The sequence below is a fragment of the Epinephelus lanceolatus genome, chromosome 5 (assembly GCF_041903045.1).
Source record: "Epinephelus lanceolatus isolate andai-2023 chromosome 5, ASM4190304v1, whole genome shotgun sequence".
Lineage (NCBI taxonomy): Eukaryota > Metazoa > Chordata > Actinopteri > Perciformes > Serranidae > Epinephelus > Epinephelus lanceolatus.
Genome location: NC_135738.1, coordinates 14,228,562 through 14,255,994, shown reverse-complemented (window position 1 = coordinate 14,255,994; position 27,433 = coordinate 14,228,562). Strand labels below are relative to the sequence as shown.

The 27,433-nt window shown below is 37.8% G+C and overlaps 1 protein-coding gene across 1 annotated transcript in view; it reads left to right on the top strand.

Moving 5' to 3' along the window:
• The window catches only part of LOC144463450 (uncharacterized), an 80,407-nt gene extending 53,741 nt beyond the window's left edge, over positions 1-26,666 (top strand). Inside the window, exons 5-8 of the mRNA XM_078167741.1 lie at positions 18,833-19,098; positions 23,610-23,676; positions 24,184-24,229; positions 25,765-26,666. Of these exons, the coding sequence (XP_078023867.1) occupies positions 18,833-18,874 (42 nt within the window). The 3' untranslated portion in view covers positions 18,875-19,098; positions 23,610-23,676; positions 24,184-24,229; positions 25,765-26,666. The remainder of the gene's footprint in view (positions 1-18,832; positions 19,099-23,609; positions 23,677-24,183; positions 24,230-25,764) is intronic.
• The last annotated feature ends 767 nt before the right edge of the window (positions 26,667-27,433 follow it).

Here is a 27,433-nt window from a genome sequence, read left to right as displayed (position 1 = left end):
AAGAGGTTCACATCAGCTAATGTTACATTTAGCTTGCTTATAACTTCCATGTCGTCATATATTGAAGTGAAACAACATCTAACAAGTTGCGGTATATTCTCTAAATATAAACAAAAATTACATACCTGTCGATTAGGAAAAGGGCCAACTCGGGATCAGTTTTAAAGCCTTTCAGTTCTCTCAGCTCTCTCCACTTGGTGAATGCCTGACCGAGGTTTAGACACGTTTGGGCTCGAGCCCTATCACTGTTTAGCCTTCTTCTGTTCTTTTTCTTTTAGATGGTGCTCCTTCTTTATCTGCCATGACGTCAAAAGTACAACCAAGTCCTTATAGACACATCTGGTAAAACTGTTATGTGTTCAGCAATGCCCGCTGCGTACCGCTTACTCGAAGAACACAATCTGTAAACACGTCTATTCTTCTTTAAATTTATTGGCGGATCACAAACAACTTCCAGATGTATACCACCACCTACTGTACCAGAGTGTGCAATGTGTCCAAAATCATTCACTGTTCCCTTCTACATGTCATTTAACCTGTTTCTTAAATCCTACTCGTAAACACGACTCCTTCTTCTGTGGTTTAATGGCTGTGGGCCGCTGCGGGCGTGCAGACTTACTTCCGCCTGCAGGTGCCCTATTCTGGTTTGCTGACTTCCGCTGTCCGTCTGACCCGAGCCAGGCTACGCTAAATAGCCATATAGAGAAAGGCTTTTTTGTCGCTGTTGGGTTCAAATAAATATGCAGATCTTCAAGGGGGGGTGATACGAACTAGGGACAGTTTTATAAATGGTAAAAAGTTCCGCACAGCTGCTTTAAGAAGAAAAACACATTTTGACTAAAAGTTGACTAAACTTTTTAAATTTTCATCAACTAAAACAATTAAGGATTTAAATGACTAAAACGTGCCTAAAACTAATAAACATTTTCATCTCAAGACTAAATCTAAAAAAGCTTCCAAAATGAACACTGCTCCAAGTTATGAAGACTTTTCTCTGTTTTTGGATTCCTCGTTCAACATGGAGGTATGCGAGAAAAGCAAAGCTTTCTTCACAAATTCAGTGTAACATGGGGTGAATAACAACTTAACAGATAATCATTTTGTGAGTGACATATTCCTTTAAGTTGAGATATCCCCCTTATATGTAGCAGAATTCATTTAAAGGGAAATTTCGGTTTATTTCAACCCGTCTCCTATCGTCCTAAATTTGTTTCAAGTCACTAGTGACATAGAAATAATAGTTAGCATGTTAGCCATTAGCCTAGATACAGCCGTAGCGTCAGACCTGTTAAAACTTAATTGAACGGGCATCCTTTCCAGTGCAAAGTTAGTCCACTAAACAAGCTTTTTCTCCACAAAGACCGCCTCGTATCATTAGGATAAATGTCAGAGAACATATAGAAAACGACATGTAATATATATATAATATATAATTACATATAATATATTAAATAAATAATAAATACATCGAAATATTTGGAAATTTAAATTTGGATTGTGATAAGAAAACATTAAAAAATCAAACAATCTGATTTTTTTTATCAATTACTCTTCAGTTTTCATTCCATTTTAACACACCTCAAATATGTCAATTGAGAATATTCCTGATTGAGCCTTTTAATATTTGCATGTTATTAACTTTGAGAATCAACAACACAGAATACAGATATCTTAACTGTCTTATATCTTTGTGGGGATTTGCATTTAACTAATTTTATATATATGTATAACTTTAAATATTGATTAAGATTCAGGAGGTGATTCTTATTTTTCATGTTTTTTCCACACTAAGTCAATATTTAACAGCAAAGCATGAAAACAGACGTATTTGTTATTTTGCCAAGCTCTGCACCAAAATATGAAGTGTGTGGTGTGGTGGGGTGGGGGGCACATTTCCGGACGGAAGTGTGGTGCAGAGTGTGTGTGTGTGTGTGTGTGTGTGTGTGTGTGTGTGTGTGCGCGCTACCGGAGGGCAAAATGCCACGTCAGTTTGGATCGGAGGTTCCTGTTCTCTGCCAGGATGTCCTGTAGCAGACTCAACCCTCCTAGTTATGGCAGCATCTCTGCGTATGTTTTCCCCAGATGTACAGTATATATGACTTTGAATTTTGACCCTTCATTTTACCTCCGCTCTCCGGCACACACACACACAAGCAAACACACACAAAAATGCAAACACATACACTTGTGAGGGGTATGAGTCAAAAGAAAAGCAGCCGGCTCGTCCCATAGGTGGTGGTGTGAAATGATTCAGGAAAGTGGGAAGAGGGGGGAAGTGAAGGTTTGGTAAGAGGCAACTTTGTGGCCCCTGACGTAGGAAACACACACACACACGCGCATGCACACACAGGCACACACACACACATTCAAATATAAATAGAAAATATTTCACATTTCATCATATTTGCGCACACAAACACGTCAGATGGTTAAATGTATTTCTGGGATATTTGTCATACACTGTTGGTCAAAACATCACCAGGCTCACATGGATACACATATTATACACATAAAGACACACGCACACACACACCGACACACACCCATGCAGAATTACGTGTGCAACTAATAATAGTTTCTTCGGTGTGCGGCTGTTACTTCAAGTTCAAGGACTTCTGAACCGTCGACGGGACAAAACAACGTCTGATTAATTTGTTTTGTTCAGGTGACGTTTAATTTAGTCGATTCAAACCATAAATAAAAACTTAAACTATTTATACCTTAAATTATTTAAATTCATTTAAATTTCTTTTTATTTTATTTTTTAATTTTTAACAAGAGGCTTTCATGAACAAGTTGCATGAAAAGTGATTACAAACTCTGTTCCACACTTTTTCTTTACTGTTGATGGACCTTGGTTAACACACATGCACACGCGCACACACACATGCACACGCACACACACACACACACGCGCATAATCTCACACACTTGCATATGTCAGGAATACACAAATTCACAAGCAAATTCTCACTCGTATGCTGACGCACTCGTGCTGACACTTGCTGACTCACTCTCATACTTTTTCTTTTCCTTGATCTCTTTTCACTGTCTGTCACACACACACACACACACACACACACACACACACACACACACACACACACACACACATGCTACAGTTGTTAATAAACAAATCTTTTTTTTCCAAACCCTAAACTTTCCCCAAACCTATTGTCATCATTTATCTGCCTTTCTCCTCCCCACTTGATGTTTATGAACGCAAATGAACATTTTGAATATCAAAATCTTTTTGTGCACAACACAGAATGTCAGAAGTTACACTACCATATTTTATGAATCATTAACTCCAAAAAACAACATTTTCCTGCCAACTTTTTCAGCTTCTTCCTTTTCTAATTTCTAAATAAAACAGCTCTGAATCCGACTCATATCTTTTTTATGGGATTTAAATTTCCTCAGAGCGCTTTGATGCTCTTCTTTATCATTTTGATGAACCCATATGAAACTTTTTTTTTTTTTTTAAATGCACAAAATAACTTCAAATTTGGTGCAAATTTTAAAAGCAACATATCATGTGCGTTAAGTTATAACATAATGCAGATGCATTAAGTTAAGTTTAAGTTTATTTACTTTATTGATTACTATTTAATCACACTGTAAACCCAGTGAATGTGTGTGTTTGTATTTTGATTAAGACCCTTAAAATCATGATGTCTGTTTTTCTTCCCTCATACTTTTTCAATGATTATTTGTAACCAAATGAAGCAAATGTAAATGGTGATTGTAATTGTCATATGTGTCACACACACACACACACACACACACACACACACACACACATATGAGCAAAAACTGAAACACCTGAACTAAATATTCCAACAGCACAGACAAACCAAGACGCTTGAAAAGTTGATGACTTTTATTATTTAATCCTTATGATTATTCTTCATCCATAAAACTCATCATGCAGCATCATGACACTGATCAGCTGCTTCACACTGACAAATATCAGTTCACACATTTCCTTAACCCTCTTTTTATCACACACACTTTGAAAAGTTTATGTTCCTTATTAATGGAGTTTTCTTCTGATTAAAATGTAGATGGCAGGTTGAGTAATAAAACTTGCTTTTTTCATTTCTGTATGAAAGGACTTTGCAGTGATGATTTTGAAGAAGGGCCTAAACAAGAAAAGCTCTTTTCTAACCCTTTTTTTTAAAAAAAAAAAACAAAAAACAAAACTAAGCAGTTAAAGTCAGCCCGAAAAGCAAAACAGAGAAAGAAGTCTTTTCACTATAGACTGAAACTTTTTAGTGCCCTTAGGTTATTTATTTCAAGTGTGTTCATGTGCATCACATGTCACCAGGTTTGATCCTAACAGCTGGCTGCTGATGATGACCAAAAATTAAAACCAGATATATGAGCAATCGTGAAGTTTACTGAAGGTAATTCATTAAAAAAAAAAACTTTATCTTAATGAAGCCATCACCATTCACTTCCATACAATGTGATGTGAACATTGTGTTGTTTTGGCATTTGATCACACATTTTGACAGTGTTTAGTCTACGATAAAATAATGTAATTAGAAGTTTTTACTTCCAGGAAATATACATCTCCTACAGTGAGGATGTTCAGCGATGCAGGTTTGAAACATTTCTGTTAACTTCCCAAAATTGAAAACTTCAACAAATATCAACTATGTTTTAAAAGATTTATTGCTTCTTTTATTACCAGAGCATCTGACACTCCTCGATTTAAGGGTTTACTCACGAGAAAGCCAAAGAATTAGTACATCAAGACAGTTTATAGTGTCTGACAAACAAGAAGTATCAGTTGACACAGCTACAGCTTTCCAATACACGCAAAAGGTGTTTCCTGTCACTTAAGCTGCTGTTTCCCTGTTATTCAGACAACCAGCTCTGAGAACAATTGCTTCTCCTCACATAACCAAATTTGGCCAGAATCATGGCAGATCATTTAGCTCCAGTCGCAATCCAGATCCAGTAGATCCAGTCATTCAACAGACAACAGAGACCAGTTGCACAAAACACCTCAAGTTTTTGCCTTAAGTATGACACTTAAGGCTTAATTTCTAACTCGCTGAGGGATTAACACAGTTGCACAGAATCCCTTAAAAGGTTTCCGGAGTTTTTGGAAAAACATTAACACATTTACAAAGAGATTTTACAGCATTTAAAGTTTCCAAAGAGATTGTTTGTTTGCTTGGGCTCATGCTTGTGATGCATGTTGACCTCACAAATTTCTCTTAGTTAGATAGTGAAAAATTGGCAGAAGGAAAGACGACAAGAAAACCATATTGGTCAGAGGAGGAGGAGAAGATGATACTTCTGAAAGAACACAATCACAGAAAGCACAAACTATAAAATAAATTTGATCCCCAAATACCAGAAAACAGAAAACAATTGTGGGAAGAAGCAACGAAAATTAGTTCAGTCAAATCTATAGTGTGAAATCAAAAGCGTATCCACTGGGTTCTCCTGGTTGCAGAACACTCTTCTTAGGGTTTGTTAGTCTTTTTCATTTACCACCATGAACTCAGTCATGTTGCAGTTAAGAGGTAACTTAATTTTTTTTTCTTTTTTTACCTTGCTGTGGTTGCTAAGGTCTTTTGTGCAACAGTTTAGGGATTCCTTAAGAGTAAAACAAAGACAAGGACAAAACCATAAATACTTAAGTGAACATTTTAGAGAAATCTTAAGGAGAAGACTTAAGGGTGTTTTGTGCAACCAATTTTATTGTGAGGAAACCTTAACAAGCCTTAACAGGAATATCTTTACTTAAGGTTTTTGTGCAACGTTTAAGTTTAAAAGTCACTCCTACTTTTAGAAAACACAATTTACAGCTCAATTGTCCAAATTTGGAAAGAATTTGTGTACAAAACTGTTTTTCTTTCATATGTGACACCACATGAAAACATTAGTCTTGTTGTGACATTAAAAGTAGCACGTTTAAAATAATTCACAATCTTATTTCCACAATTTGAAGCCCACAGATTGATCATTTGAGCCTGAAAATCCTGTGCAGTGCAGCCAAGTGCTCTTGAGCCAAATGATAAGACGTTACACCGCTCAGTGTTCACTCATTTTAATCATAAACCCATTTCTCTTTTGTTAAGTTTTTCCCAGAAACTTTAAAACTAACAGAATTAATCACACAAAAACACGTACAAGATGTGTGAAGAAAGGAAGCAGGAGAATGAGCATGTTAGAGAGGACAAAAAAATCCAGTATAGACAAAAAAAAAAGTCTTTAAAAATGAACCTATAATACATTTAATACAATCAACCTGTAACTTTTAGACATCCACTTAACTTGAATGTTGCATCCTCTGAGTTGTTTTGCAGTGTGGATATTGTGCATCACCTGAAAGCAACAAACTCCTCTGACATTTATTATGAGCTCTAACATATTGTAAAATAAAATTATCAGTTGAAAATCATTTATACTTCATCTTGTGCCAGCTGTTTCATGTGTGGCAGCCGGACATAAATCTGACTCCATTTTGTTGCCAGATATTCAGACAAACTTAGCATGATTTCACAGGTCAGTAAGACTTAACTGTTGCTGTAATACTGATGACTATAACATCAGAAAAGTAGAAGTCTAACAGGAGAGTATCCCTCCTACCTCCTTCAGATCATCTCTGCTGAAGGTTTTTCCAAACCACTAGGTTCCTTTTTTACGTCTCCTCTCACTGTAGTTCATGATTTCAACCAGGAGCACAATTCTCACCCATGATGGGGGAAACATTTCCCCCCTCACTGATTGTTTCAGGTTAATTTTCTTACCATGTTTCTCTGAACATTGTTCTCTGTCTGTCTAGCCGCTAACATCCAGATGAGAGAAGGTCTGAGTTCATAAAAATGTTGAAAAGCTCATCTGAGTGTGTGAGCCTGTTACAAAAGGCAGCCCTACTGTTTGGTCCTGCTTGTTGGGCCTGTTTGCAGCCCCACCTTTTTGTCAGTCAGTATTTGTATTTAGGAACTGTTCATTATTTATGATGGAGGCGTGGGTGGTGCAAAAAGGCATGTCAAATAATTTCCTAAGCACTGGGGAGGGGCTTGTTCTTATTTTGGTTTAAGGGAGGGGCAAACAAATTTAAATGGTTGTGTTTTGTGTTTATTTTATGCAGATTAAAGAAAGCATGGGCAGGTTTGGAAGGCATGTTTTCCTTAAAAATCACCAAAATCACACTATTTGTCATAGTTAGATCTGATAAGTGATTTGTACCATGCTGATTAAAATAGTGCCATAGTTGTAGATACCTATAAAAATCTTATTTTTCCAAAGCATATTTTCTTCTTAAAGTTCAAAAATCTTGTAATCTTCCCTTGTCTGTTAAGGGGTGATATGTTGTTATGCGAGGCTTCTTCCTTGCTGCAGCAGCCTGGGTTCGATTCCAGCCAGCGCATGTCGTTCCCTCTCTCTCTCGCCCCTTTTCACACTTAACTGTCCTATCAATTAAAGGCAATACACCCAAAAAATAATCTCTCTCTTTAATTATCCTTAGTTCGTCTTGTAACTTATATTCTTCCTTAACATAGTTCCAGATTTTAAGTTGAGAAAAAAAAAATCTCCTGACTTATTCATGGTAAAGGGAGGGTCATGCATTCACAGCCAGTCACTCTGGGAGGCTCAAGGAACAATGTATAGAATTGGGGAGGGTCAAAATAAAAAATATTGGAAAGAAAAACGAAGTCACACCCCAGCCTCTGCTCTCCTCAGATAAATAGAGAACAGTCCCTTACTAATATTCAGCTAAAATGATGCTAAAATTAAACATTATAGTAAAGTAAAGAGTAAAACACAGTACTCCTAGTAAGAAAGATACAAACCCCACATTACCTATAATAATGTATCTATAAATAAATGCTTTAAATACCCGACGACTGAAGCCAAACCTTTTTCCATCTCTTATCTTAGAGGGAGAAAGAAGATTTTAAGTCCCTGTTGATCTATCATCGTTACCTCAAACACTAAAAAAATGTCAGTTATTTAACATAAAGGTAAAGGACTGTTCTAACATTCTCTGTCAACATCTTTCTGAAGTCAGTGTGACAAGGCAGTTTGAGCACCTTTAGCTTCCATATTGTGACGTATTTCCAGGTGAAACGATACTTCTGAGCCAAACAGTTTACACTCCTATATCACCTGAATTGTCAGGTGAGGTGGAAGATTCAGTTCACATCAATTCAATTTTATTTATAAAACCCAATATCACACGACACAATTTGCCTCAGAGGGCTTTACAGCATACGGCATCCCTCTGTCCTTTGGACCCTCACAGCTGATAAGGAAAAACTTCCCCCAGAAAAACCTTTAACAGTTGAATAAATAAAACCACAACCTCATACTTTGAAAACAGCTGAGGTCATTAAAGTAATTTATTATTCATTTATTTTGAATGTTTAGAGTTTTTACAGAGTTTGTGTTTTTCTGTGTGAATTGTTAAGAAAGTAATTTTGACTTAAATACAGATTTTTGTTGTTGTTTTACATTAAATGGAAGGAACACGCTGCTTTCAAACACTGTCAGAGACACTGGAGGTAAAATTGTGACAGGTTCATGTGTGTGTGTGTGTGTGTGTGTGTGTGTGTGTTTCGTCCAACTGATACACACCTTAAAAGGAAAGAAAAAAGTTGTCCTTTTACTTTTGTTAGGATAAGATCAGATTTACTTTTGTGCTTTACTTGAATGTGAAAATACACTTTGCTCAGGTGTTTATTTGGGTGTTTGAACCTCTCCTCTCTCATTACTGAGTTTTCAAATAATTTTATTCTCTTTCCTCCAACAATTACAGAGCTGTGTGTTGTGATAGGAGTTTTGAAAGTGACATGTGTTTGTATTCTGAGAACAAAAGACACACTGAAATAAATTATACATAGAAAAAAATATCTATTTCAGACCATCTCAGTAACTAGTTTCAGTTAGAAATATAGAAAATAAATATCAGTTAGTCTTAGATGTCTTTCCACATATGCATAATAAATGACCTTGTAAGAAACTCAAGGTTTAGGTAATCTGATATTCTATAAAAGAACAAGGAAGTCACACCATACAGTTACACATCTGATGTTTTTATAGTTGCAGGAAGTTTAGAAAAGTACCAGAACCTTTTTTTTAAAGAAAGTATCATTACTTAGACCGATGCATGCATCTAACTGTTTTTCTGCAGATAACTGTATTTTACTAAAATCTTTCCATCTGACGTAATTAATGAAACAAAGATAAGTATACATTTTAAACAAATAGGTGAAAACTGGGAAAAGTAAAGATACAAGTAAAACAGAATTCAGATGCAGCCATCTCTAAGAGTCAAGTTGTGTGTGTTATGACCAGTGAATAGACTGGGACATGCAGACACATTGATTGTGTTACTGTTTTCTGTTTTCTTACTTATTTCCAATCATCATTTCACATTTTGACATTTGATGTAGACATAGAGAACGTCAGAGTTGGAGTGAGGAAGGACAAGAGGAAACATATTTTAAGAAGCACTGAGATATTTAAGAAAATTCTACTAACTTAACTCTTTTTTTCCAGCTTGATTACTGGGTTGTTTTTTTGGGTTTACGCAGTCGGTTTGGAAACAGTTAGAAGCAAAAAAAGTTTGTGAACCAGCAGCTGATGTTCAAACTGAATTGTCCAGAGTGTGTGGCATCACCAAAACCTGACACACAAATATGACACATTTTAAGGGGTGAAATATAAAGAAGATAAGAAGTATTTTACACCAAACTGTGGTGATTAAATCATATTTTTTTTTAACGTCAGTGGAACACTGGAGCTTTGGTGGTGTGTATCGTACAGTTAACTGACCAAGGCACAGACAGTCATGTCTGCAGATTTTCTACCTTTATAACACATAACAACTTTAAATGTACTTTAATATACTTTAAATAGCAAATTTTAGTTTGATTCAAAACTGAAAACACAGTTTGTGAAGTTTTACATTCTTGACAATTACAGTTCAATGTGTGTGTTTGTGTGTGTGTGTGTGTGTGTATGTGTGTGTGTGTGTGTGTGTTTCTAACAAACTCTTTGTCAAGCTCAATGAAAAGCAAATTCTAGGCAGTATAATTCACAATGTTTCATCAGATGTAAACTCGTCATTTTATTCTGATACGTATAAATTGTAGTGAGGTGATAAAATAAACTCATGAATCAACTCGAACTTCTTTTCCCGGCACGTTGGTTCTCTTTTAATCTGTCCACAATAGCAGTGATCAGGGCACTGCAGCGTTAACTCTTACAGTCCAAACATGCGCAATACCAATAATGTACAGCAAGAGTTTGAGATTATTCCGCTTTAATTGGCAATTTGGATATCAGTCAGACGCATGCCAACACACACTCACACAGAAAATATTTACCCAAAGAAAAGGACACTAGAGATTAAATTGTGATTGTTTATTTGTGTGTTTCATCTCGTTGAGACATACCTAAAGGCTATGAAAGTTTGTCTTTTTACTTTCTTAAGACGCATTTTCAATGCCATGTGTACATTTCTGCTCCAGGAGCAATTTGATTTAGTTAAATTTGAAGAAATAGTTTATTTATATTGGGGTGTTTTAACATTTTCTGGCCTCTTATTGTGGTTTTTGGTCATTTTGTCCTCCTATTAGAGAGGTGCCACATAAAATAGTAAGCTCAAAGCTGTTGCAGATGATATAGAAAAAACATTTCAAGCCTATTTAATAACTGGCTCTGATTAGATATATATAAAACAAATATTAATATATCAATATAATTTGGTAGAAATTAGAATTTGGAAAATTAATACATCTACATCATCTCAATAAAAGACCAGGGCAGCACCGCACCGGCTCTAACAGTCCAGACGCACAGCTGCTGTTGATAATGTACAGCAGAAGGTTAAAATAGATCTTTGTTTAGCAGCTTGGAGTCAGATACATGCAGACCAAAAAAACACACAAACTATGTAACTGAATCAGCTGTCAATAATCATAGCAAATGCATTTTTGTTGCCGTCATCCAAACAAAAGTTCATCTCACAGATCATAATGATGCTCAAGTACTCAAGCTGAGACAAAAACAAGGAAAGGATCACATTCCCACTTAGTATGTATTATAAAATGAGTGCAAAATAAAATAAAATAATGTGCATATAACCAAATGATTTTAAATCATGTCCTTCCCCCAATCTGTGTATTGAATCCCAAATTTTATGTAGTCTACTCAAAGACAAAAATAAACATTTGCTCAAATTTTTGCTCAACAACAAAGTCACACCATCTCAACAGACGTAGAAATGATCTCCTGACGTCAGCTGTGCAGGCTGCCCTCTTTCTGTTTCTCCAAACCCCATTTCAAGTGGCCGTACCCTAAGTGGTGCAGTAAACAACCTTAATGGACGTTTGTGTGTGTCTGTATGTGTTTTTGACTGATACAAAGAGGAAGAGGTTGGGTACGTGCATCTGTGTGTAAGGGTTCATGTGCTCCTGGATGTGTATGTGTGAGTGTGTCTCTCTGCAGATGTGGCCAGATGTTTTTCTTGCTTTTACAAGGGGGGGTACATTCGATCGTCCTGTAAACAAAAGTTTGTCCGTCTGTCTCGTCAGTGGGGTTATTTTTGGACAAACTTCACATCATCAAGATGCTCTTAATTCACTGAAAGTCAAAACTTTACAGTTAAAATACTCTCTTGTGATTCTTAATTAGATGAGAATAATTTCTCTTGTCTCACTGAGAACATCCCAAGTCATCTGTTTTTAATTGTCACACCTCATATGCTTCTCTTTGAGTGGATTAATTCAATGTTCATACATTACTGGTGTTAGATAGAATGATTTTGCTCTTTTTTATGATTTTTTAACTCGAGATGAAGCTTTAAAAATACTTACACTTTAGAGAAAAGGGTAAAGAAAGGGTACTGGATACATTTTCAGAGTGAGCGCTGACTACTGTAACTGCTTTACATTAAATGCTGTAAACTTACCTGATTGTGGGAAGTTAAACAAAAAAAAAGATTTTCAAATTGAGATTTAATTAACTCAACCAAAGACTATTCTTAATTTTGATGTCAAGACACGTGTTAGACCAGGAAATCAAAGAGAGGTAAAGTTAAACATTTTCAACTCCTCTATGGGTCATGGGTTACTATTTGTGGATTTCTTAGATTCAGTACCTTTAATTGTGATTGTTATGATGTCAAAAAGTGTCACATATCAGTGTCTCTCCTCAAGGTTTTCATTCAACAACAGCACTTACACCATCACAAGTTGCACAAATCTTCATTTGAAGCCTACACTAATGACATTTATAGATGAGCTTTTAAATTCGTGAAGTAAAATTGTGTCCAGACCGTCATAACTAACAGAGATGACTTTGACTGGCTGGGTTCAAACCTGCTAAACCAAAAGCATCATACGTTCAATGCAAACCTGCAGGATTGTGGGGATGTACACAGTTAGCAAAGTTTAAGAAAGGACAGATTTTCTAAAATGTTTCAACTTTTAATTAATTTTATTTAACCTGTATTTAACAAGGGATACAGCATAGTATCACAATATTTTGCATGGCTGTATTGTACTGATACACAGATGCCAAGTACTGATTTTTTTTACTACACAAATTATTCATATTGCAAATATAAATGAAATGTTTGGTGCTTCATTCAATCATTTGCTTTTGTAGTCCACTTTGTATATTTTCCTATAATACAAATGAAGGGACTAAAAATGTTGTCTTCTTAAATAAAACAGATGTTTACAAAGTTTTGCTTTGGCAACATAATTTGCAGATGAAAAAATGGTAATTGTAGGAGCAAGAGTACCTACTTACCCTCTGTTGTGTATTATTTGTTACTGCTGCACACATTCTTTTGGTTACTTCCGGTAGGTGTAATTGACACGGGAGTGTGGCTTCACATTATTTCACCTTTTCATTCGCTGGTGTGGCAGCACTTAGACAAAGAGGCTAGGATATTTTCTGTTGACTGTCTTGTCTCGTCACGTAATTTTGTTCGGTCTTGTTTTGCCTTTGTTATCCCAGTTGTAAGTCTTTTGTTAAAAAAACTGCCATAAAAGGAATCTCTGGACTTCAGCATGGATTTTTATGAAGGAGTCACAGTCATGAGCTTTCTCCACGTCTTAAAAGCTTATTTCATTGATAGAGGGCGCTACAGTAATGAATTGTGATATACTGCAATATCTGTTACTGCAATACTCAGCATGTCGCAAAGCATTTAAAATCATAATAAGATTGTATTGTGACTTATCATGATAATATCGTATCATCAGGCCTCTGGGGATTCAATAACAATAAAAACATAGAAGATATACATGTAGAAATATTAAAATACCAACACACAGTGATGAGCAGCAACTAATTCATCCACCTTTTTAATTAGGAGAGCTTCAAAAGCAGGCAGAGACCAGTTCTCTGAGTTTCAAATCTTTCTGAAGGCTGTTCCAAGGGAAGGGAGCAGAACACATACTAAAAGCTTTCCTTCCCAGTTTAGTCCATGCAACAGACAACAGCACTAAATCTTAAGATCTCAGACTCTACCTACAATCAGATCTCTGTTCAGAGTGCAAATGTATGATGGGAGTTTACCCGGTATGGCTTTATAAATGAACAAATACGAATGACTGAGACCCTGTAAGGTCAAAGTTGAATTTTAAATTTCAGAAAGTCAAATTTTTCTTCAGGAAACATGAAAACAAAGAAAGGAAAAGTTCTGACTCTTGTGATAATACCAATTTACTTTCATATTTTTGCAACTATCATGAGAAAGAGGCCGTTTTAAATGACAAGTGATCTCCTTTGTTTGATGGCCATCTTTTCCTAGCGTACCCAAAATAATGTTGTTTTTCATAATCTTAAAAAAAACAAAACAAAACAAAAATCTGCAGGTTGAGTCAGTTCAGTCATCTCAAACACAGCTTAATGATGAAAGCTACAAATGCAGGTGAAATCAGATTTAAATCTACCTCCCATGTATATTTAAACTTAAATGTATAGCTTATCCTTGAAGATGCAGGGCAGCCATTTTGTTGAGACCACTCATTGGGTGAGTGGTTCAGCTTCTGTTGAGGGATGACTGAAGGATAGAGTCATTAGTGCTTTCGTTTAACATCTACTTATGTTTGTCTCCGTGTAGGAGTGTTCTTAGGCAAATGTGGGTACAAAAGGCTTCCTCTCATGAGCAGTGCAGCCTCAGTGAAGCCTCTTCATGTCTGACAGAAAATGGCTGACTGTACAGCTAAAGGCACAGAGCTCCAGAGAGGCAGAGCAACACTCCTGTATCTCACAGGCTGTTTGTTCACAAAGCTGGTGCTGAAGAGGTTCATGTCAAACTCTCAGAAATTAAAATGGATATTTTAGACAAGTCATGCTGTGAAGAAGAAAAATTAGAGCAAGGGGAACTCATCTTAACTCACATGATCCAACTTTGTTTTGTAAAATTGTATCTGTGTCGTCATCTTTTTTTTTTTTATCAAGGCAATGCAGTTATGTTTATCTAGCATCTCTGATTGCATGTGTACTCAATTTGCTTTATGTTAAAATGCACAGAGCAGTAACTGACATGTACAGAAGAGTCTGATCAATTAAATACAAGAAAGCAAAACAAGGAAAAAATATGCAAGAAAAAAAACAACACCAACCGGTTCAAAAACAGTAACAAAACCTGCGTCTACACTGAGAGACACAAACACAGACATACACATATTCACACACACTCCACACACACACGTTTATTTTTAGTCTGATTTAAACGTCTATGTTCAAAATTCATGCTTTACATCGCAGAGGAAATTGTAGGACTGGTAAAACATATATTAAATTAAAGTTTAGTTAAAAATTGTAAGTTGATGCTGAAAATATCAGAATCAGATTTAATTCACATAATGCATGTCTGCAAGGAATTTGTTTTGGTGCATGTGTTAGAACAGCAAAATAAAGAAATAAAATCAGATAGCTGAAGAAGACACCAACATGGTTGTACTACGAAGTAGATGAGGAGGTCAATGAGGAGGAAGTGGGTGTGCTGCGCTATATATTGCAGTGGCTTTTTGGTTGATAAGTGGGTATAATTTAAACAGCCATAAAAAGATGTGGGTATATCTAGTTTATTTGAGTATATTATCCACTGCACTCGTGAATACACTTAAGTTACACAAAAGCAATATATAAAAGTTTACAGTTAAGGTAATGTGTGTGTGATGGCTACACATACAGTACTACAGTAGATACCACTGATGATTTCAGATGATTCTAGATAAATAAAAAGTGCAAAAAGCAGTGTACTGTTTTTTTTTAACAATCACTATCATCCTTTTGTGTAATCTGTAGCCACATTTTAATATTAGCACAACATTGCAGTGGACCCTAACATTAACCTGTTCAGATCCATTCCAATGGACGTAACTTTTCTAGGATGTCTAGAGATCTATGATTACTGTCATCTGACTCAATACAATAACAATAATGATCATAATCTTCATTTATAAAGCACATTTCATACAAGAAAGGCAGCACAAAGTGCTTTACAATAAAGGCATTATAAGCACTGAGTACTTCACATGAAAATAGAATGAACATTAAACAGAACTGATTCATAAAATCAGAGTTGTAAAACTATAAATCATAAAATCAAGTAAGATTTTCAAAGAGTTGCAGCAGCCTGAAGCGTAGAAAGAAAGAGTTTCAGACCTGTATCACCAAAGTCAGAGCTAGTTAAAGTCTAAAGAGAACAGATACATTTTTAACATTCTTTTGAAAATATTTAGCGAGCTAGCCTCCCTGATATCTACAGGTAGTGTGTTCATAGCTTTGATCCAGTGTTCTTGGAGCCAAAAAGTTAACAAAGGAGTTAGCAGTGTAGCTCAGTCCCAGCCCATGTCAGGCTTTGTATACAAGGAGGAGGAGCTTAAAATCAATTCTAAATGTAACAGAATGCACATAAACCAATCACAGTGTTCCACATCATCTAATGCCTGGTTCACACTCACGACATTTCTGTCCGTTCCGACAGTCACTATGTCACATTACGCGATTGTGGAGTCATAAAATCGTGCCATGGCTTGGCCGACAGACATGACACACTACACGATGGTACACACCAATTATCCCGGTCGTCTTTCATGATGTGTGTGATGTCACCGGGTTATCCTTGTCCTATTTTTATCATTACACACAACAAGTTCCTGCAAATGTTTCACAATAAAAGCCTGTTTAGAAAATGAAGGGATTCTCTCAGCCGAGGTTATAAGGGGCTTTTAATCTGAAACATATACAGGAAGTGTTGAGTTTGATATGACAGCGCGATGCATTAACTTTATCAAGGCAATTGAGAGCAGATGAAAGGTAAAAATATAAAAATATAGAGGGAATTATAAATAACATCCCGTTTATGACGGTCTAATGGCAGTACTCGCTGGTTTGATAAAGTGCCTCTGCTGTTTCACACCATCATTTTTCCATTTTACTCTGTGTGGTAACGTCCCTACAGGAAATATCAAAAACCCTGGGTTGTTGTTGCCCTACAGTTGTGTATAGCAGCAAATTGCTCTGTGTTTCTATTGGTCAAAGTGACGGCTGTGACGGGAGCAGTCGTGAACTACAAAAAGAAAATCAAACACGCTAGACTTTCTGTTGGAACTTCGTGAGGCGATTTGTTGTACGACATTCATTGTCGTTCACAATCCGAGCCGACACCATACGTCGCTGCGTCGGGCTAGAATCGGGCTGATATCATGTAGTGTGAACCAGGGGTAAGGTGGACTGCAGTAGAGCCACGCCCCCTTTTTTAACAAGTATGGCTGACTGTGAGGCAAAGAGGAAGTCCAAGACACGTTTCAGTCTATTTATCATATTATTAATGTAGATATATATTTTTTAAACTGTGTTCAAATGAATCATGAGATGTTAGATTATTTATATATTTCAAAAAATCATATAAAAGACTTGAAGCCTTTACTCAGGATTTTTTTTCAAAAATATCAGTCCATTGTAATGGGCGAGTGATTTGAATGTCTCCAGAGAATGAATACAAAACATTCAGATTCTCTGTCCACTGGAATGGACAGAAAAATGTAACACATAAAGTATCCTCATCAAAAAAACATATTACTTGCTAATGATTTATGAGTATAAAAGTATGAATATTTTTTATGTGTCTGGAACATAACTGAACAGGTTAACACAGTTGATGTTGTTCAGAACATGCCGTCAGTTGACACTTAATAAAAATAATGCCTAAATTTCCTTTGCATGCAGGCTTACTTAGTACCAAATGTGCTCAAATGTTATGTTGAAGTAGCTGATTAGAATTTTTGAGTGAACAGATTATTGAAACTTTGAGAAACAGGTGATTTAAGTTGTGTAAAATACACCTACCACTGCTGGTTACTCAAGTGGAGACACAGCCAGGTGTTACAGCAAAGTTCTTTCACTTATGTAGACATATACTGTAAAAAAGGGGGGGACTTTTTGGATTGATTTTATTTAGTCTGGATACAGAATGACACAGAGGAGCAGAGGGAGGAAAAGTAATGTCTGGACAAGGGAGAGGAGGAGTTGGGTGAGGGAGAGGAAGAGGAGCAGGACATGAGAGACGGAGATTTAGGGGGAGAGGAGTAAGAGCTGTTGATCTCTGGCAGCAATTTCACGTTGCTAATAAAGCTTTTACTGCAGCAATTCTGTCACTATGTTTTTCTACTGTATATTCTATAAAGTGAAGATGACTTGTTCGCTTTTAGATCATATGTTGCCAAAAAATGTGCACATTCAACTCTCAACCAAAAAAATTAAAGTGAAAGGAAACAGAAGTATTAAAATCATACTGATTTTGAATCGTCTATTGAAAAATAATGCGGTTTTTGTGATGCAAAATGTTAGTAGTTTGAAAGAGGTTGTGCTGCGATTGACTGTGCGTTCCTCTTGGATAGCTAACATGCTTTTATGAGAGTGTGTGTGTGTTTTGAAAGATTTGATATTGAGTGTTCTGATAGAATTAGTGTATATAGAGGAAGTTGTTTTGCATTTTAAAAACGCAGCGTTAATATTCAGTGAACAAAATTTGATTTTGAGCAGACAATTGTTTGGCTAATTGTCTGATGTAGGTGTTTTGCTGTGTTAAGGGTATATAAACAGTATCTTAACTACAGATAAATGCTTGTTAGCAATTGTAAAATAAAAAGTTCCATTCATTTACTGTGCCATTCCTGTGTGTGAGCCCTGATGTATTTTTATGTATTTGAGAGTATTAAAGAAAAAAACAGGAAGATGGTTATATGTCTGTAGGTGTGTGTGTGTGTGTGTGTGTGTGTGGGTGTGTGCATGTTCACTCCCATTCATTTTGTTTTTCCCGTGACATTACCTCACTTCTTTTTTGTGTTTCTGCACCCATTAAACAGTGTGTGTTTTTGACATACACTCTTTAGTCTCCTCGTGATATATTCTGGAGTCTGTGTAAGTGTGTGTATCTCACCGTAACGTCGCAGCAGATGCAGAATCAGTCTTGCAAAAAAAAGGGAGGGGGGGGGACTGTGAGCAGTCTGTCCTGTGGGCCGGAGGGGCTGAAAAAAGCGGGACACCTGTGGTTTGTGTGCCGCCCCAAAAAGGAGTCCTACCCCTGTTACCTGCACACACACAGACTGTTTGTCTGTTAATTACAGTCCCAACTCCGCGCACGTTACGTCAGGATATTAAAATAACTCTAATTACTCACTGTATTTAACTTTTTCCACCTCTTTATATGTTTTGTCATGATATTTTATTGTTGACTGGGTTATTTGTTGCACCCAGTTGTGTGTTAAGGTGCATGCATGCCATTAAAAATAGCATTTTTTCCTGAATTTGTTAATTCTTGTGTTCTTAGGACTCAAGTGATGATTGTGAGAGGAAAGAAAATGGAACTTAACTCAGCTGATGGAGCAGAGAGGAGCAATAAAGGCCAGCAGGGAGGGAGGAGGCAGCCGGATGGGCGGCGAGAGAGCTGGGATCAACCGACACCTTTTTTTTTTTTCTTTTTCCAGTAGCACCACCCGAAACCTGGACAGTCAAGCCGGTTGGAGTGGAACACACCCGATTCCCCCACCTCTGTCCTCAGAACTACAGAGAGTCGTCTAATCACAGTATGGGAAGGTAAATGGGTGTGTATTTCAATTGCTTAAGCATGACTGGGTCCTGTTCTTTTATCTTTCCAGATTAAAACAAAAAGGTATACATACAGAAAAATATTAAACCTGACTCATTTTTTCCACTAAAACAGGTGAACAAAGGTTTTAACATAAGGACTAACTCTATGTGAGAACTAGAAGCTTAAGAGTAGAGTAAAACTGAGTTTAAAATGGCCAAAATGAGGCTTTACCTTATGTAATCTGTCCACAAATGTTAAATTAGGTCTAATACATTGTATAACACTGATGTTTAGATTGTCTACATGAAATCTGTGTATCAAAAAAAGAAAAATAAATTGGACAAACAAGCAGACAGGTGGAGCATGAAAAAGGCAGCGGCTGGTCAAGTTCTAACAAGTACAGTGCAGTGACAAATGAATCATTTCATTCATTAAAAAATTTGATCAACCAGCCAGCACGTGTCTGTCAATGCAGAAACTTTTTGCTCCAGCTGAGCTTAAAGCACCTTTCTATTTAAAAAAAAAACACTTTTCAGACCCAGTCAGAGTATTTGACATTGTGACCATTTTGGCCTGTGACTTGAAAGCAAGCAGAATAACTGAGTTTTATGAATCATCGCCATCAAAAATAGTTCAGGAATTAAAAAGCAAGTTGATTAAGTCCCCTTTCAGCTGTGAAGTGTTTTGGATGGAGGAGCATGAGGTGCAGACGGCACACCTCATGTGACACCAGGTGACATTTATAGAAGTATCTGGAGCAGTGTTTTTAAATGTGGTGTCACCAAAACTTTGCTGGATCCAGATGTTTTGTGGGATTCATACATTTGCATTGGTTTAATCTTAAACTAGCTTTATCATTCTCAAACCAGGGTGCAGGGAATCATCAGGGGACCTTATGTGGACTCTAGGAGGTCCCTCCTGAAATGGGGAAGAGTTTTGTCTCCTAAATATTAAATCTGACATCTGTTTCCTCACCAAATTCCCATATTGTGTCTCTGTTAAGGGGTTGGGGCATAAAACCAACAGGAAGACCCTGTGTTTAAACATGAGACAGCCCAAACCTTCCCAGAAAAACAGCAACAACATCAGCTGGGTAAATCCTCGCCCCAGAGTATTAATTATTTTCCCCGAAAATTGTACAAATGTATCTTAACAAGAGTTTTTCTGATGGGGGTTTTGACGGTCAGCCCCAGTGCTGGTATTTCTGCATTAAGTCTGCTGATTGCTTGCACTCAGTTGCCAGTTTATTAGGTACACCTAACTAAAGCTGATGCAGTCTAATACAACAGTCCTGCAATAAATCTGTTATGTAGGTTTTAGGTCGAAACTGTTTTTGAGAGGCGTTGATTCAACTGTGGGATCATTTTGGAGGATGTAGTTTGAGGTGCTGTTGAATTGTGCTGCGCTATACTGAATGTTGTTTCTGATATTTAGCTAATCGTCATTGATATAAATGGTGTGGACAAAAAAACTGAAACATCTGTCACTGTAAGGCAACACTGCAGCCTTGAATCAGCACCTCTCTGAAACAGCTTTAAAATAGGCATTATAACCTCCATGAAGGAAGGATTTATTGCATAACTGCTGAATTAGACTGCGTTAATTTTAACCTAAATAAACTAGCAAGTGAGTGTATATTGAGGACCTTTAAATGTTATTATTCTGATGGCAAAGAATTTCAGATATTCATTGCTGACATGTCTGTGTTCGTTCAGTCACTTGCAGCAGTTGAGTGTCAGAAACTTTGATTTGAACCCACACTGATAGAGCAAAGAGCTCCCAACGCTGGTGAAGGTTTTTGCACTGAAATGTTGTTCCCCATAAATTTCTGATTATTGCAGTTGTAGAAGACAGCGTGCAGGCGTTCTTTGCTCTATTATAGTTGGCCTGTGGTCTTCTCCTACGTACCGGTTGATACAGGTGTGCAGACGTTTTGCTTTTTAAACACACACTACTGACATTAATTTAGGTAGATAGCCGTGATAGTTTGCAGAGTGATACTTTAATGCTGGTCCAGTAAAATTATGTCCATCATATTTAAAACAGATGACATCATCAGGCTCATATTTAGTTCTGATATTTACAGGCAAATATCAGGTGATGTATGAGTCTAATCTGGATGCTGTGGTCACTTCTCAGATGTTTGATTTGTCCAGTTCAGCGGCCCTAAAGTGTATGTGTGAGTGTGTGTGTTTTCTCTTAATGTAGTGGTGGTTTTAATTCTTGATTTACCAGCTTTCTTATCACAAGAGCGCGAGTGACTGTCCGTGAGAGTGTGTGTATGTGTGTGTACAGTATTTGTCTGTGTGTTAGAAGCTTGTGCGTGCTGACTTGAAGGCGTGGAGTCGACCACAGTTAGTAAAGCTGAGGGAGATGACACCCGGTAATGATGTTACAACCTCCTATGGAATATCAAACTGCAGATTAAATGTATTAAATGTATATTTGGTACAGTATTGACTAAACTACAATGCCAACATTTTTAGCACATTACTGTAGTTTAAACTATATTAAACTTCTCCAGACATTTTTTACAGTAGTGGTGGTTTTAAATTTTGATTTACCAGCTTTATTATCACAAGAGTGTGGGTGACTGTCCATGAGTGTGGTGTGTGTGAGAGAGTGTGTGTGTGTGTGTGTGCACAGTATTTGTAAAATGTAAAACTACAATGCCAACATTTTTAGCACACTATAGTTCAAACGATATTAAACCTCTCAAGACATTTTTTTCCTCTTAAACTCGGGGTGGTTTTAATTTGTGATATACCAGCTTTATCATCACAGAGTGTGTGTGTGGGTCTGTATGTGTTTCTGAGCATCTACACACATAAATGAAATTTGGTGTGTGTGTTTAGGGGCGTTGGTGTGTGGTATTAATTTAAACAAGCCTAAAACATGAATGTAGGTTCATTTAAAGACACGCAGAGTAACTGCTGTGTGATACATATGCGTACACACACACACACACACACACACACACACGCACGCACGCACGCACGCACATGATCCCTGTGAGTTTCATCTGGACCAAAATACAGTTCAAGTTGGTTTAAAATGTTTTGTAAAAGTGCAGGTAAATGAAATGAACACACACACTCTCACACTCACGTACGCAGGTCTGCCAAGAGTCACACACACTCGTGACGGCTGGAAATGTGCGTGTGTGTATGTGTGTCATCCTCTATAAGAAATTGAGACACAACTATTTAACGTACAACAACTATATATCAAAACATACATAAGGCAACATTTATGTTTTAATGTTTTATATTTAATGACTGAATCCAGCTCATGTTTGCAGCAGTAACTCTGTGTTGTACGTGTGTTAACATCTGGTGTTAATTCTAAAGCACAAAACTGAGACAAACGTGACGCTTAAATGTGAAACTTATTTTCTTTTTATATCTGAAAGAAAACTGATTTATGATGAAGATATTTTCCCTGCATGCACATTAATCCCAGATTTAGACAAAATGAACCCCATTTTAAAATCTGAAGTTATTTGTTAGGTTCATGTTATTGCTGGTTTTGCAAAACAGATGCTTAATTAATTTTTATTTGAGCTGATTTTTAATGAACGTACAGTTTATATGTTACAGGGTGCTTTTTGATGTAGGCATCTTCAAACTGTAATTCAAGCTGTTCATATTAAAGATGTGTTACACCGTAAGGAGACGGAGTGTTACATGTGGCGCAGTGTGTGTGAGAGAGTGTGTTTGAGTGGATGCATATATATATATATATATATCAGTATGTCTTCATTTTTTTCTGACAAGAGTGTGAGTTTATTAGTCTCATATGTGCATGACTGAGAGGTGCATGTGTGCGTGTGTGTGAGTGTGCGCGCGCATGTGTGTGTGTTGGACTTAAACATACATCTTTCTTAACTTTCAATTGTTTGAATATGAAGGTGAGAGTTTGTCAGACTGTACAGACATGAAGAATGTTGAATGTGGAAGTGTTTGGGGTTGTTTTATTTAATTCTTTAATTCATGCTTGTGTGTTTGTGTGTGTGTGTTGGACTTAAACACATCTTTCTTAACTTTCAATTGTTTGAATATGAAGGTGAGAGTTTGATCAGACTGTACAGACATGAAGAATGTTGAATGTGGAAGTGTTTGGGGTTGTTTTGTTTAATTCTTTAACTCATGCTCGTGTGTGTGTGTGTGTGTGTTGAATTTAAACATGTATCTTGCCTCCCTATAATTTTTGAATATGACGGTGAGACTTTGATCAGACTGTACAGGCAAGAAGAAACATTAAATGTGGAAGTGTTTGGGGTTGTTGTGTTGAATTCTTTAATTCATGCTTTTGTGAGTGTGTGTGTGTGTGTGTGTGTGTGTGTGTGTGTGCTGGCCCTTCTGTTTGAAATCAGCACGAGGCGGAGTGTGTGTTTCTCTTGCTCTGTGTTTTCACTGTGTGTGTGTGTGTGTGTGTGTTATAAAATCTCCACTGTATGATGGCACCATGAGTTTGAATGCATTTTAATGTGTCTTTATGTTTTTATTTCTTGCAGAGTAAAAGGGACGATGTGACAGCAGGCAGCAGCAGTGCAACTGGACATAACACACACATGCACACAGGTACGTTACATGTTATGTTACACAAAAACAAAAAGTAGCCAATAGCATTAGTTGTGTGTACAAATTAAACTTCTAGTCCTATTATAACACTTAATTACTGACTTGAAAAGAAAAACTGTAAAATAAAATGTGATGAGAAAGAAAGAAAAGAGCTGATATGAAAATACATCCACTGAAAGAGTCTTAAAATTCCAACACACAGTATGAGCTAATTTCTCACCTTGCAGTTTATTAAAATATATTTTGAAGTTGCTATTGAGTGAAAATTGAGAGCGTTTTATACATTTAAAAAGCTGCCAATTTGCCAAATAAATCCATCTATATTGTTGTAATTGTAGCTGCCAAAATCGACTGATATTTGCTGTGGCGCCTGAGTCATCTTTGTCAGCCATTTTTGAAAAGTTGCATGCATGAAAAATATAGCATAAGAAGTTTAAATGTTGTTTGTTGTGTGGGTCTTTTTGCTGAAATTAAGATGAAGCTAATTTCGGTTGTGTGTGTCCTCAGGTGCAGCTGCTGTGACCTTACTGCGGTCCTCGGATGAAACAGGACGGTATGTATGTTTGAAATAAACATAAACACATAAACCATAATCTGTAATATTGTTGGGGGGTGCAGTGAGGCTGTGTCGCTTGTCAGATGATTCTAAGGCTTTGAATGTGACTCACTGGGCAGATATTTTGGTGGACGCAGCTGTCAGAGTTTAGAGTTAAGAAAAGGAAATTTGGGGGGTGTGCTGTGGATCAGCTGGAGCAGGTTCTTCCCTGATTAATGTCGCGGTTATCTCAGTGTAAAAGAGGAGTTGTTCTGTGTGTGTTGCGCTGCTGTCCCTTCTGTTGAAAAGTTATTTTTAAGCTGATACATGCACGCTGTGTCAGAGACGTTAACGGGGGATATCATGAGCCAAACGGGACCAGGAGAAGTCTCTGTAGGGTGGACAGCTGTGTGTGTAGGACGGAGCAGGAGTGGTGCGCTCGCAGGGCTCTGTCAGGTGTGTGTCTGACGCTCGTGCAGATTTGGGAACCCCTGCACAGGGCAGAGGTCGATCATTTACATGTGGGAAGCTTTAGGAGTGTTTAAGGAGGGTGTGTGCGCGTCGCTGTCCACGTCTGCGGTGCTGAAATGCGCGTTTCAGCACCACATGTGTGGACAGCGACGCACAAAAAAGGGGCAGTGAATTTAGGAAAAACAAGTGAATTGACATGACATTTAAACTCTGACAAAATTGTGTATAAAGTACGATGTTTCTAACAAACTGCAGGGTGCAATTTGTAGAAAGAAAGTGGCTGAAATTAGTGGTGACAGTTGGGATATTGATATTAATTTATCAGTTTAAGAAATGATCGGCACAGAGGAAATTATAGTCCGAGAGGCTGCCCTGGCGTGGCTCTTTTTATCTTCTTAAATTATGTCAATTTGTGCTCACGTTGAAATCTTTTATTTCACGATTAGCAAAATTAAAAATGTATAGGATGAGGTTTTGATTACTGTATGGACAGAGAGGATTATGGTAACGCACTGGACGGAGTAACTGGTGTGTCATGTGTCAAAGTAAACGGATTTAGGCTGTGTGTGTGTGTGTGTGTGTGTGTGTGTGCAAACATGGGGCTAGTGTCGACTGACGAGGTGAGAGAAAGTGTGTGTGTAAGCGTGTGTGTGTGTTGAGAGGAGGGGGCAGAAACTTGAATGAGAGAGCAGCATTGTGTTGCAGGATTTAGGGGAGGAGGTGTGTGAGTGTGTGTGCTCAGGGCTATCGATACCAGGAGGGGCAAATATACTTTTCGTGTGTACAAAACAAAAACCTGAAATTAGAGAAGAATGGAAGCTGCAGTTTGTGGTATCGTTGTGGCACAAAATACACAGGTAATTACTTTATTTTCTTGCCTCCTGTGCGTATTTATTTATGAAAGATCCCTTGCAAAAAATGCAACATTAGATGCGGTGGATATGGGCTGATGTTCTTACATGTTTGCGCACTTTCTCTGTGTCCTCTGCGTGTGTGAAGTCTTGCAGATAACACACACACGTGTAGAGATTTTCACAGGGAATTGTGCACCACTAAATCCACATTTTCTCTCTTGTTTTCAGCTGTTGGGCTGCGAGGACACGACCGAGACGTGAAGGTGGACTCTCAAATCGTCCGATAGGAATGTGTGTGCCATGCGTAAAATCTGATGATATTTAGTGGCATGAGTTTAAACACACTTTGAGGCTACTTTCTTGCAAAATTAATATTACTTTGATGGCTGTGTTAGACTAATTCAAGGGTGTGTATGTGCTGTTTTAAATATGAAAATTGTTGGCAAATATTTGTGTGCAAAAATAGTTGCATGTGAGTTGATATATTTTTGTTAAATTGTAGATACATGTATGATATTGGCTGTGCAATGATGTCAGAGTGTTAAATCGGTGCTGTAAAAGTATTTTTGTGAAGGTTATTTTGTGCCAGATAAACCTATTTTACTCTACACATGTCAAATATGACTGAGAGGCAGCTGGTCAACATTGCATTTAATTTCCCCCCTGTTTGAAATTGTTACACAACTTGCTGCTCATTCCTCTCGGTGTCACGTTGACTTCGATCTCTCCACTTGTGTCAAAGAATGCGAGCAGCTGCACGACGACTGTCAGCATGTAGACACATTTTTATACTCTTGTCCCTCTGCTGAGTACATGACAGGCTTTGCTTTGTGCCACAGAGCCTCGGTGTGTCAGAATTTCATGTTTAGTTTGGATGTGTGTGTGAGAGAGAGAGTGAGAGAGAGAGACAGGGAGCATGGCGGCAGAGGGGGTGAATTGGAGGAGAGGAGGGAAAAAAATGCTATTGCAAATAGCCTTTCTGGGTCGGAGTGGGGAACAGAGCACATACTGCTGAGGAGAAAATCGTGACAGTCGGTTGTGCTGAAACATCCAGCATCTGTAAGCATGACTGACTCATTTATGTGCGTGGAAATGTTGAAAACACAGTTAAATAAAGCGATGGAAATTCACATGCCTGTCTCAGTGTTTATGTAACGCACACATCACATCTCATCTCCCCCTCCTCGATGTTTGGAATGGGGAACTTACTACGATGGGGGGACTCTCGCGAGAGTCTCAACATGGGCTGGGGATTGTAGTTTTTTGGTATTTGGGAAGCCTGTACCCGCGCATGTTGCAGCAGAGGCGAGTGTGGAAGAGATACCCGGCGCAACATGATTCAATCTATGCGTAAAGATGCCTCACTGCACCTGCTTCCACATTTTTAGTGTTTTTCAGCAGTATGATGCAGGCAGAATACCTAAAATAGACGAGTGAGTCATGGCTAAGTGGGAGCAGGCTGACCTCACAGACTGGCACCGCTTTAGCCAATCAAGTGTCTCCAAACGCCCTCCAAGGGGCGGGAGGACGCGCGCATTTTTCACCAATGAGAGCATCCTTTCATTCATAAAGTGGTGTGGGCAGTTTTTTTCCGAAAGCGTGGGTTTGGAGGGTTTCATAATTCTGACTGAAACCGACAAACCTGCTCCGACGAGAGCCAATGACTGACTCCGGATGGGAGCTGCCGTAATGTTTGCCCAATCACTCCTCATCCCGGTCTCCCTTTGACCCACCCTGCTTCATACAGAAAATCGAATGAATGGGGGAAGCTCTGGAGCTGACTGACTTGCAAACGCACCAACCGGCGGGGCGGATCCGCCGAGAGACAGCGGCTGCAGCCGGTGAGGAGCGGAGGAGGGCGGGGCGGAGTAGGAGGTGGGCGGCGCACTTTAAATCA